The following is a 13,767-nucleotide window of genomic DNA, read 5'->3' on the forward strand; positions in this document are numbered from 1 at the left end:
AGTCAATACTAGTTTATTAAATGCTTTTATCACCTAAAAGTATAGCCTTTATTTTAAATTAATTAAAAAAATATATTACTATAAGTTACACTCATTGAAATGGACAGTACTGGTCAATTCAAATTTTGGTCCTACACAGTATCCTTGATCAACACATATAGTGGTCAATACTGGTCATTTAAATACTTTGATTGCATAACTAATTTTTTAGATAAAGTTACCATGTTCAAGCATCTCATTAATACAATGGGATTATTGATCATGACAGCTAATTAGTAACTAGATGGACAGGCCTGCAACATATAATCTATTGTATATTGTAAGACATGGTGTCAATTAGGCTATGTGACACTTGCTATCAAAACACAATTAAACCACTTCAGTGAAAGGGTCCAGTTGTAGGCAGCAATTTTTCATTGAATTAAATACCAATAAAAATAATTAGATTTATCACTTGTGAATCAAACACTTTTAATAACTGCTACAGTTTATAAAATACTTTCTACAAATGATCAGTATCAACCAGTGCTGACAAACTGACCACTTCTGACTAATTTGGGAATTAATTTGGTTGCTTGAACTAAATGTAATGCATGCAAACACCTTCATCAAGCCCCAAATGCTCTTAACAGTCATTATTTTAATTGTTCATAAACTCTGCAAAATATCTTAACAGTCAGTATTAACTAATTGACCAGTATTGACCAATCGACCAGTATTGACCGGTATTGACCACTTCAGGGAGTATTGACCGGGGCGGTTTTAACCGGTTAAAACCGCTGGTTAAAACCGGGGGCGGTTTTAACCGACCAACATTGCTATAAAAAGCATATAGTAAAAGTCTTAGGATGTACTGAAAGCGCATTCGTTATACTTAGGGCGGAAGTCGCATACTGTCATTATGCAACTCCAGAGAAAATGCGATAGGTCATAGTAATTTACTGATAATTTGAGAATACACTGCATTTATGAAACGAACAATTTCATACCAACATGCCATACACGCGTTAGCAAAACACTGCTGTGACAAATTATCGCTAAATTTCACGCGCCATCTTGCACTTACATTATATCAGCTTTCAAAAAAAACAACTGAACATAACATACTGGGCAATATATCGCCAATATCAGTCTATTTATATACAAATCCGTCTAAACATCACCATACAAATGCTGAGCGCCAAGCGAGGAAGCTACTACTACCCAATTTTCACACCTTTTGTATGACGCGGTCAAGGTGCGAACCAAGACCTCCCGCACTCGAAGAGAAATGGTAGCAACGCATTTTGGTAGTCACTACCAAAATTCGGCCGTGTTTTGGTAGCGACAAAATGCGTTGCAATGGTACATAAAATATTATGATGTGTTAAGGATCATGGAATGAAACGTATTTTGGTAGTTTTTTTCTACACCAGGAGCTGTGCTCATTTTTACATTACGCACAAAAGGGAGAGATAAAAGGATGGAATGTCTCCTATAAAAATGGTGGGGGATGGGGTTCGGAGTTCCCCTCCCGAGATATAGTTTTCGTATAAAAACAACCAAAATGTAGATTCTTGAGCGCATGAAAGGGGCCTCAAACGACACTTTCAGTGCAATAACATTGTATTGTTTTGTTGTTTTAATGTGCTAGTATTGTTGGAGGGATAGTCCACCGAGATTTTTTAAAGCACGGAAATGTTAAACTCTGTGAAACAAAGTATAAATGTGAGGATGGCACGCGAGTCCTCCACCTAGATATTTTTTAAAACAGCCCACATAAACATAAATCGTGAATTCTGTGCATGTTTTAGAATTTCCAGCAAAAAAGATATTTTCTCTTTAAAGGTGAGGGGTTTCGATAGTCAAACACAGGTATCTTTTTACAAAAATAAAAGTCGATAACGATTTTTTTGCGGTAAAGCTTGGAAGAAAAGTGGAACGATTGTGAAGGAATAGTGAATCGTGATCTTGTAACCGACTTCAGCCTTATGAAACATTTCATTTTTGGTAAAGGCACGCTCTGAATTTGGTATGACATAAATTACATCACAAGCTGTACGTGCAAAGTCGAGAATAGTTACGCTTTAAGTATCACATATCTGATCGGATTTCAATAATAATCATAATTGTATATAAAAATATTTCTAGGAATGAAATATTTGCCATAAAATGAGGTTGTGTTTTTAATTATCTTGAGTGTGCATTTGGTAAAAACTCGTCTCCACTGACTGAAGACTTAATGTTTTCCTTCTTTTAATATCACAATTAAATCAAACTTACCACAGTCCTAGCCATGTTCTTCATGCTTTTTCACATCTAATGCATTTCGATAGTTAATGAAACCTGAAATTATTGATAAATTAAAGTTAGTGACGTGCATACTAGTATTAACCTCAGGTTTGTTCCGTGGCAGTCAATGAAAGCACGTACCGTTGACGAACTTTGACGTACAAGCAAGGTTAACATTTTATTGACCTGCGCGATTATCGATTAATTGCCCGAAAAAGTGCATAAATATTATTTTTCCTTATATTATATTATATTATATTATATTACTTTTAGGGCAATTAAACCATTATCGCGCAGGACAATCTAGCATTAATGTCTTTTAGGAGGAACCATACTATAACTATTTTTCAGAGCCCACATTATTGACTGGTACCAACAAAAACTGGAAGATATTTCTGATTTAGATCTGTGTATATTTTTACGTTAAATGCATCAGTGACGTTTCCATGACGTCGCAAACATGACCAGTTCGCGCACTTTTGACGTTAGATATGCGCGGACAAAATCTGCCTTGAAATTATTGTTCCGGCAATATTTTTTAACGTAAATCCATAAATTATACATGAAATGAAAGGTGACATGAATCTCCAGACGATGATTTAATCGGAATTGCTCTACGTTTTCGCTTAATAATATTCGCAAAAATATCTTCCAGTTTTTGTTGGTACCAGTCAATAACGTGGGCTCTGAAAAAATGTTATAGTATGGTTCCTCCTTAATACCTATGTGTCTTAATTTGTCAGCAGGCATTCGAAACTGACTGAATTCCATCGCATGGATTTCAGCATAAAACCGATATGTTAACAGATGATGTCACATAAACTATGTCATAAATATATAGGCATGGTGTGTGTGTAGTACTGTGTAACATGTTGCAAACAGCTGTTTTCTTCATGCGTTTTAAAACTCATAGGACATTATATAGACGTTCTACCTCAAGAATCATAAACACTATTCAAATTTAAATCTTTATTGTGATTAAGGCCTTCGGCCCATTCACCATCAGTCATATGTATGTATATATGTACAAACATTTACAGACAACAAATTTTATAAGAGATAACCAATTAAAATGTTAACTACAGTTCAAACTCGATATCTCAAACTCGTTTATGTTAAAACTCTGGCTATCTCGCAGACATTTTCAAGTCCCGTCCCGAAAGCATGTGCAAACAATATCAATTTAAGCCGAATTTCGGTTATCTCGAAATGAAATGCTCGATCCCTTGGAATTTGAAATACCGAGTTTCAACTGTATTTGTGTCTTTCATGTCAGTAAAAATCATTTGTTTTCGAGAAAATAATTTTTTTATATTTTCAAAATTTATTTATGTAAAACATGCCTGTTAATGTATCCTGTCGAAAGAAAATAAAGAATGGACAGAATAAATATATATCTGTAATTTTGTGCCTGTGCCCCGTTATCAGCCTTGTCAAGGCAAGACCAATATATTCGCTATAATGAAAATAATGCTCTTTTTTCACTAAAACTTATACAAAATATAAATGCAACAGGCACATGTAAAAAAACAGGACATGTGTAAAACATACAACACACAATTTAAACTGTCTCCGTCTCGGGCTAAGTTAACTTTAAAGCATTATATATATAAACTACAATACTAATATTTTCCTTGTATTTGAAAAACAACAAAATATTGAATTTATGAACATTAATTTTGATTTTTATAGAAGGTTTTAGGTATGTTTTTTCTCGAAGTGTTCTGTACAAAGGACATACTTGTACCAATATAAAATGATCTTCATTTTCGACAGCATTTTTGCAATGAAAGCAAAATATCCTGTTTCTGTCTATACAAAAATAACGACCCGGCTCAATCATTAGCGGGTGTGAAGATATTCTCAAGGCACTGAATATTCTGAATATTTACACACATTTTCCATTCATGAAATAATTAGACAGTACATGTTAAACGGTTTTTGCAGACCATTTACTGTATCTGTAGTCAAGGCAACATCATCGGCAAACAATAAACATTAAGATCTGAATCATATCTGAAGTTAATTGTATACCGTAGAGACCACGTTCATCCATAACAACAAATAATTCATTTTAAACCAATGCAAAGATCAGGGCTTGAATAAAAGCCCTGATGTAACAAAACTGGGCAATCAAAAATATCACTACACACAGTTCCATTTCGTACACAGGCTTTAACTGAAATAAATGTAGGCCATTCCATGACAAAATCTGTATTAGTGACAAAAAAAATCAAGATTGAGATAATTTTAAAAGTATTTATGAACATTCTTTTATCTCTCAAACCTGAAAATCTGAAGAAATTATTTTTACTTCTTTTATGACTTACCATGCTTTTAATTAAGTCGACGAAGGCATTTAGAAACGTGACGTTAAGAACGTTATAAAAGCAGTATGGCGTTGTCGTGCATGCATGGCATGTATGTTTCATGTCATTTATGTGGCAAATTATGCATATCACTAACTAAATAGCATACATTTGAATATTTAGAAACAGTTCAAAATGATAACTTAATCGTATAGTTTTGGTTTCATCACGGACTTTTTATCTATACACCTCTATATTCTCATGGTGCATGGATGCTTTAGAACTTTGGTTGCCATGACAACACAAATAGCATCTGTTTGTAAAATATAGTAGAATTTTTATTTGCCTTAAATAACTGAATGACAATATACTAGTTTCTAGTTTTTGCATGAACTTCATAACAAAAACGATGATTTTCCAGTACTTCTAAACTATTTATTATGGAATAATTATAACAAATTATCATGTCACTTATATAGGTTTTCTCATGGAACGGCCCATATTATACTTTTTATAAAACAAAACCATTATCTAGCGTCCAGTATCCAGAATGAAATCCAGCTTGTGTTGATGTGATTTTATTAAAAGCATAAGCAAAAATGTTAGTCCTTTATTAAAAATACTCACGTATTATATTTTACTCTAAACTTGTAATAATACTATTTCTCTATAACTGTCATAAACAAGTGAGCCGTGCCATGAGAAAACCAACATAAAGGCTTTGCGACCAGCATGGATCCAGACCAGCCTGCGCATCCGCGCAGTCTGGTCAGGCTCCATGTTGTTCGCTTTTAAAGCCTATTGGAATTGGAGAAACTGTTATCGAACAGCATGGATCCAGACCAGACTGCGCGGATGCGCAGGCTGGTCTGGATCCATGCTGGTCGCAAAGCCTTTATGTTGGTTTTCTCATGGCACGGCTCAAGTTATCTATTGGACTCTTTTGTTTACTGGTATTAGGACAGATACTGACAATTCTTCAGTTAAAACATGATTTTTAAAAAATCTGTTCAAACTTTTTCGCAAATACGGTAAAAATACATTCAATGTGGTAATAAAGTGTTCAGGTATTGATAAATCAGCTGAGGATTTATATCTCTTCAAATCATTTACAGCATAAATCATTTCTTCGTCAGCAGTTTCACAAATGAACAACATCAGTGAGTTCCAAATTTACATTTTGGTCAATATAATCAACACTGATATCATCACTATTTCCAAACTGATTGGATGCCACTACAGTAATATGTAAATTCTTCGATAAACGTCATTAGAGACAGTATCTACTACTGTATCATACTTGGTTGAAATGTAACGAAACATTTTGTTATTTCAACTTTCTATTTCCTATATACTCATTATCAAACCATTTGTTCTTATTACACTTCCTTTATATTTTTTTCCTTTTTATTTCTTTACAATTTTCTAAATTAAGAGATTCAAAATTTGGTATGATATCTACTGACATGTCTGACAACATTCTATCTAATGAATCAAATTCAACATTTAGAATACTACATTTGTATTTTCAACATTTTCAGAACTTTTGCTGCTCCTCATCTTTGCTATCAAATTTATTCAGATTGGGTGTTCATTTGACATATCATTTTTATTTGATGTATTTCAGCTTTGGGAACATAATGAAAATCATTAAAGGTAGATGCCTAAAACTAGACACAGCATCAACACAGACGTTACACATAATAACTATAGCCTTTGATGCAACAGAAAAGTCAACACAGTGCGTTTGTTATAAAAAGGTGATCTAAATATATACATACCTATAGGAGTTACTTCTCAAACCCAATTAAATATTTTGTCTATTTCTAATATAACATCACTTTGAAAACTAAGGTCAACTTTCTAAACATAATATATCATTCATTTCAAAGACGTCATTCTTGCTATATTTGAACATGAACGCAGGAAATGATTGTTATTTATTCAAATGAACAGGAGCTGATACTGCTATACCAGTAGGCCTAGTGATATACTGATGGAATTAAAGCAGGAAACTGTTTAACTTCAAATAAGCAATTTCATATCTCACAACAACGCAAAAAATAACCTGGTTCCATGCCTGCATGTTCATTTTTATAATTACTGCAAACATTTCGGCTCTAAAATAGCACATTTTTCTCTGAAGGCTAAACCTGTGTTAGGAGCAAGAATGAAAATGTCATTATAGAAAGAACCTGTTGGAGTTACTCCCACTGTTAATAAAGAAAACATATATATATGAGAAACGTACAGACGGGAGCCAGTCTATGCAAAAACAACAACAACAAAAAAGCGGCCATTGTAGGTAAATATGTATTCATCACGTATGTATGTAATCACCAATATGTAGTCCCTAAGTTCGGAGGGTCGTTATGACAAAGTAATAACGGGCACGTGCCGGCAAAAAAATGCACAATCGCTCGACGTCGCTCGTAAAGCTGACAAAACAGCACCCTTTTCGTTACTATATATAGTAGCACAGGTATATATGGCATGAGCTTAAACTTCAGAATAAGCGAATCTGCGGATTTATTCGCTGGCGAAAAACTAAAAAAAATATCGTTTTGAAAAAAATAGCCATAATTAATAAATCTGATTTCAGTCAAGATTATTAAAGTATGCGGCAATTTTAGTCCTAGTTAATCGTCCTCAGCACTATCCATCTCTAGTAAAAGTAACGACACACTTTCTTGAAGCCCAGCTTTGCTATATTTATAATTCGTGTTTCGAGCATCAAAAGCATTTTCTTATTTCATTATATCTAACAATTATAGTCTGTAAAACGAAAGTATTAAACGGCATTCTGTTTACACTACCGGAGAAAATTAGGAGAGGGTGGATTCAGGATTTTGGTTTTGGGCGTGCCCTTTCTAGGGAGTCCGTGGGTAAACCCCCTTGATATTTTGATGACAAGTAAACCTTAAACCTGACGTATATTTGACGCAAGTCATCTCTTAAATAATTTTTCTAATTTTTAATCGTGACTATCAGCTGGTCTCCAAACCTGAACTGCCACAAATTCTAGTGATATAATGTTGTGCGAGCGAAGCGAGTCGAAAACAAACAAAAAAAGTAGGTGAGTTAGGTCTAATATGAACTATACTCGCCAGATTTGGGGGAATGGGTAGCGCGGCCGCCAGTAGGCCATCCTTTCTTTTCCCGGCAGTAGCTGTCGTAAGTCGTTTAGTGTTCCTTTGTGCCAATATTGTACTCAAGTAACTTTTTGCATTATTGTTTTTTTACCAAATCTAACCGTGGATGTGAGATTTGTAAGGAAATGGATTTTCAAGGCAACTAAACAAACAAAAGATCTGAATATCTGGTACCATATTTTAGTTCCATACTGGGTCATGTTTTTGTAAAAAAAACTACCAGAGTCACTGCAAATCATTCTGTGAAGAGACTAATTCCCAAGACAATTTTCAAGCAATTCATTTTAATTACATGTGATTAATTTCTAACGTTTTTCCATTAACTTGTGATACAATAGCCTATAGAAGTAGGCGATATCTGATAAAAAGTTCTGGTGAAACATGCAAGCATGGCATAGAATATTTATCATGCCTGACATTATCTCTACTCTTTAATATCTGTTTGAAAAAAGGAAAAGAGAAGAACGAATTTTCTGAATAAATTTCAATGTCAATTTAATGTATAACGCTATGGAAACTAACTTTTGTCAACTAAGAAATTTGTAGTGTTATATGCACGTAGAAAAAAATTATGGCGTACATGCTTCAGTATTAATGAATCGCGATAATTTCATTTTAACGGTACTCGGTAAAATCCAAAAACAGGTAAAGCAGGTATGTTATCCTATAAGTGGTGTTAATTTGTATATTGTAGTATTCTTAACTCTAAATACGATCCTTTATTCCAAAACAGATTTGTAGTCTAGTGGATAGTGTGTCGGACATCTATTCTTTTTATGTTTGTATGGTGTAGGTTCGAGCCCTTCTTTTTTTTAATGATTTGTTCTTATTCTATTTTGCAGGTTTTTGTTTATATCGTCTTTTGTATTTTTTCTTTCATTCTTTTTATTTATGTATTTGTTTAATTATTATTGCAATGTATATAGATTCAATGTCTATTCTAATAAGAGATCCTCTGAAAAATGTCAATAAGTACTCAGTATAAGTGCACAAGAAAATCATGATATAAATAGCTTTACATGAATTCCTTCTCCAGGTAAAAACATGCTGGAAAAATAAAAAAAAGTAGCTCGTCCTGTATTCGAACCAGCACCGTAAGCTTACAAATCATACGTGTTAACCACTAGACCACGCCGCAACTTGCATTGGTTTTGCGATATAAGATATTTGTCATATAGTGTGTCCACCTGATTCCATATTTCATTGTTATGGGTTAATCCGGTATTAGTAAATAAAGGCCACAGTTATCGCGTTTTGTTAATAAGTCGTATGTAGCATTTTACGTGTCCTACGTAAGAGTTCATGAAGAGTTTGTAAGTCGTATGCTTAACTTTTTATGTCCAACGTAGGTGTTAATATGCCGTTCGTTGCACTTTTCATATTCTATGTAGAAGTGAATGAGTCGTGTTTAAAGTTGTACTTTAGTGTAGGATTTGATAAGTCGTAGGTTGCACTTTTTATTTTCTACGTCGGAATTAGTATGTCAAACGTTGTACTTTTTGATGTCCTGTTGGCAAGTCGTAGTACACGTTGTATTTTATATTCCTACGCTGGAATTAGTATGTCGTACTTTGTACCTTTTATGTCATACTTCGGACTTGTTATGGCGTACGTTGAACGTTTTTATGCCCTGAATAGATGTAAGTCGTACGTTGAACGTTTTATGTCGTACTTAGTAGTTAGTAAGTCGTACATTGTACTTCATATGTCGTACTTTCGAACACTGTTAACTTGTTTTGACCTACGTATAGTAACTACAATTTTCTCTGCCAACAGCAATTCAATCGCTATTGATAGCTGTGCACTTCTATACTATACGTTTAAAGAATAGATTTTTTTTTCTTAAAAATAATTATCTTAAATAAAGTTAATTATATAGCCTTTTCTTGGCAAAAAAATGAACACTAGACATACACTTAACGGTAGTATGAAACTACATGTAGCATGATATTACATAATGAGTAATATAAAACATAATGCTCTAGCATCTATATCGCGAGAAATGCAATGAGAAACTTAATTAGTGGCAGGCATAGTAGATTTTACATGTACGATAATTGTGTATTAAACTAGTATCGCCCCAATATGAAATAAAGTTTTAGTTCATGGTTTTAACCGAACTATTTTTTCCCTTCATTTCTACAACAAATAGATCTGCTGGACGTTATACAAAAACGCATAAAAACCGCACGAATCTATCATAAACAGAAATGCATTTTGTTCTAGTTTCACGAGAGGAAAATAAGACATTACCTCCTTTTTACCACAATATATGTACCTTAAAAGTTCCGAAATGTTTTCCTCAAACACAACTTTTCCAACCTTACATCTAGTGACAATACACTACAATAATAACCGAGGATAATATCACAGGAAACGAAGCTCATAACAGCATCCGAGATGTTCGAATTTCACTGTTTTGTATACGCTGTACGAACACGCTGGTTATTGGTATTTTCTGATAATTTCTATTTCGATAAACTGATAAAATTTTTAATGAAAGGAAATTCACTGTTGGTCATCTACCAAAAAGAAAACAAAAATGGCCATGGCGTACTAATAATTGCCACCTTAGTTCGTCCTATTGATAGGTAAAGCGACGAGTGACTTTTCGCTTCAATATCTTACGATGCAGGTTCTCGAGGGTGATTTCCTGCAGGTAGCAGCCTTCTGAGAGTAAATAGGTCATATGCATGTTAGCTCAGTAGATCTATATATTATACTGTTCATGAGTTAGACTAGCCCCTAGACTATGATATATCTTTTTACACTTTTACTATTGAATGTAGTGAACTGAGCCAGTCTATATCCTATGTCAAATATCATAACAATAATTTTAACAGCATTCCTCTGTGAAAATCTCTGAAATAGGCTTTTGTCTCTATAGCATTGTATTCGACAAAAAAGGGGGAAAATGTAGAAATAAATTTATTATCAGTCTAGTGGTAGTCTATTCTAGTGTATATGTTATACAGCCACATAATATCAATCTGTTCTGGTCTAGCTGATTTTACAGTGAAGTTGAAACAGTCTGTCAGAATAATGATTTTGAAGTGACTGAAAATACCAACCTCAAATACAGTAGGCACTACTTATTTTTCATGTAAGTGTAGATATTCAACTTTATTGCATCAAAGTTTATTGCATGAAAGAATAATAAAAGGAACATTTTCTGAAAAAAAAGCTATCTGAGTAGAAAAGAAATGTCCTGGTAAATACTTGGGGGGAAAGGGGGAAGTTCCACTAAAACTTTATTGTAGGCTTACGTACTTTTCTTCTTTAAACTATGCAGTTTTTACTGGAAATGTAGAGCTGTAACTGGTCAGAAATCAGTGATATGTAAAAAAAATATGTGACGATCAAGTCAAGGAATGCCCTGGGTAAAGTGTGACATTTTCTGTAGTGAAGCGGTTAACAAACAGACGATTTTAGTTTTGTTAAAACCCACTTTCTAAGGCTGCCCATTCTAATATGGCTCGATTTGATTGCCAGTTAAACAAAGAAGAAGATCAAGCTCTGCATATTTAAGAAATAATAAATCTGTTCCTATATATTTTATCAATTAAAAAAACTATTATGCAGTTTTTTATCTATAAAAATCCGTGTAAAGCGGATATATTAAAAACCTGGTACATATTTCTTTGGTAACAGTACATAATAAAAACAATTAAAGTATGGTATTAACATATAGCTTGAGAAAAAACTTATCGGAATGTACCTTTCTAATTGATGCAATGAAAAAAACTGCACATGAGTCAATTGCAAATATTTCGTACAGAACAGATGGTAATAACAATATGTTATGTTCATTTGTTTTGTACAATAGTTGTGTTGTGTTTGTCTTGACAAAGTAGTTATTTACAGATATTTGACAATCTGCATGTCAAACTGGTCAATTTATCTTTCCAAACTTGATTAATTACAGTGAAATTGATTGTAGTTGTAATATCATTGCATCTACTTTAATTGTCGTCCTCGGGATATGGATGTCCCACTACCAAATTTTTTTATGCAGTTGAAATGTCATCTAATTATTTTCTCCATACTTTTTATTATACATATCATACATTTGAATACCTTGCTAAAGTTAGCGGTCTTCCGGCCTAGCGGATTGGCCCAACAGACTCGACTGAATACAAACGTTAAAACTCAACAAAGCACAACGAAATCATGTACCTAACATTGAAAATCTGCAGAGCCCATTAGAATAGAGTTTCTACAAAGAAATTAAGAAACAGTTATGTTTGTGGTTTATTTATGCTTAATGAAATACATCCTTTATTTCAACAGCTGTTTATTTTCATTTGTTTACTAATTTAATGTCGGTGACGGGAAGTGTCTGACAATACGGAAGATATGTTTGACAGTCTAGTCCTGGATGGTGTGTCAGCTTTGATTATTTGTAATTTTGTTATATTTTATACTTATGTTTGTCCGGAAAGAGATCACAATGCGCTTACATTATTTGTCATTTGTATATCCGCCTTTAAATGTTTTTTTTGTGTTTTATATTTTGATAAAATTCCGCTTGTTGGAGATGTTACGAAGGCGTTCGCACGTGTCAATGTGAAATTCCATCCTAAAAAAATGGAAATCATTAGTAATACGTTCCTAACAACCTAGCGACTTAGTAGATATCAGTTACAACTAAATATATGAAAAGTAAAGTTCATCACAACTACTTTTTTTAAAAATAATTATTCTAGGCCACCAGACCGCTGGAAAATTTCTAGCAGCCTAAAATGAAGTCATATTAAAAATGTTTGAATTTATGAGAAATATGTTCGACTTATTGAACACAAGTTACAGCCACTCTCGCATATCAAAAGTACAGTTCGTCTCGTGACTTTGACGAATCTCTAATGGACGAGAATGGTTACAACTTAATATTTAAAGGTTAAAAGTAATTAAAATGATTGTTTGAATGTATCTTTCTAGCCAGACGCTAGATGTTTTTAAAACTAAGTGACTTGATTTTACATTGTATCTGAAAGGCTGAGTTATATCTTTCGAGATACTTTCGTACTTCTGGATCAAGTTACAATTAATTTTAAAAAAGTAAACTTCATTGCAAAAAATGTTTGAAAATGATTATTCTGGGCCACAAGGTCGCTAGAAATTTCTAGCAGACAAAAATATTTGAAAGCATGAGTCATATGTTTCTAACAGCCTAGCGACTTATTGGATACAAGTTACCACTAAATATTTAAAAGTTAAAGACCAATAAAATGACTTTTGGCAATTATTATTCTAGAAACTTTCCAGCGGCCTGGCGCCCTAAAATGATGACTTTAATACTCTGAAAATCCTGCGGTCTGGCGGCCCAGTCGTGTATTTAGTTTTATATATTTCATCAAACATAAATAAACCACAAACTTCAATTTTCTTTGTAGTAAATTCACACTTCTGCGCAGGTCGCGGCGTCATGATGATGATGATGATGATGATGATAATAATAATGAAGAAAAAGAAGTAGAATAATGATAATCATCATTTATCATTATCATTACTAAGTTACAACTGATACTGTCTTTATTATTACTACTATTATTGTCATTATCATTATTATTATTGTTGTTGTTGTTGTTACTATACATTTATTTATTTATTTCTTATTTATTTATTTCAGTCTCTTCCATTTACAAACTACAAGTATATACAAATAAACATCATAGCATTAAAAACATATGTAAATGGCCATTCAGTTTTAGAATTATAAGAGACATACCGGTATAAAACAGTAAGCATAACAATACATACATCAAAAGCAACCAGATTACTTAAAACAGTACAGATTTATGTGTATAATTATTATTATTATTATTTATTTAATATCTTCCATATATATATGACTTAAAACATACTGGCGTGTGTGTGTGTAACCAGGTTACTTACAAAAGTACAGACATGTGTGTGAATCTGGTGAGGGAAAGTTACCTCAGTGTACTGAAATGTTAAGTGTGGAAGTCAAATCCATATTTTGATGAACATGTGACTAAGTTATTTAATTTAGTCAGTCACTATCCATTAACAAT

At 33.1% G+C, this 13,767-nt stretch overlaps 1 protein-coding gene across 7 annotated transcripts in view; it reads right to left on the reverse strand.

Moving 5' to 3' along the window:
* LOC123549944 (carbohydrate sulfotransferase 15-like) overlaps window positions 1-13,767 on the reverse strand; it is a 52,565-nt gene that overhangs the window by 14,122 nt on the left and 24,676 nt on the right. For 5 of the 7 annotated variants that reach the window (XM_053527311.1, XM_053527310.1, XM_053527308.1 and 2 more), the window contains one exon: window positions 2,263-2,325. In XM_053527311.1, the coding sequence (XP_053383286.1) occupies window positions 2,263-2,286 (24 nt within the window). In that variant the 5' untranslated portion in view covers window positions 2,287-2,325. Of the gene's footprint in view, window positions 1-2,262; window positions 2,326-9,985; window positions 10,139-13,767 lie in introns of those variants that run through there. The other 2 variants (XM_053527304.1, XM_053527305.1) reach the window with 2 other exon arrangements.

Source organism: Mercenaria mercenaria, chromosome 16 (genome assembly GCF_021730395.1).
Source record: "Mercenaria mercenaria strain notata chromosome 16, MADL_Memer_1, whole genome shotgun sequence".
Taxonomy (NCBI): domain Eukaryota; kingdom Metazoa; phylum Mollusca; class Bivalvia; order Venerida; family Veneridae; genus Mercenaria; species Mercenaria mercenaria.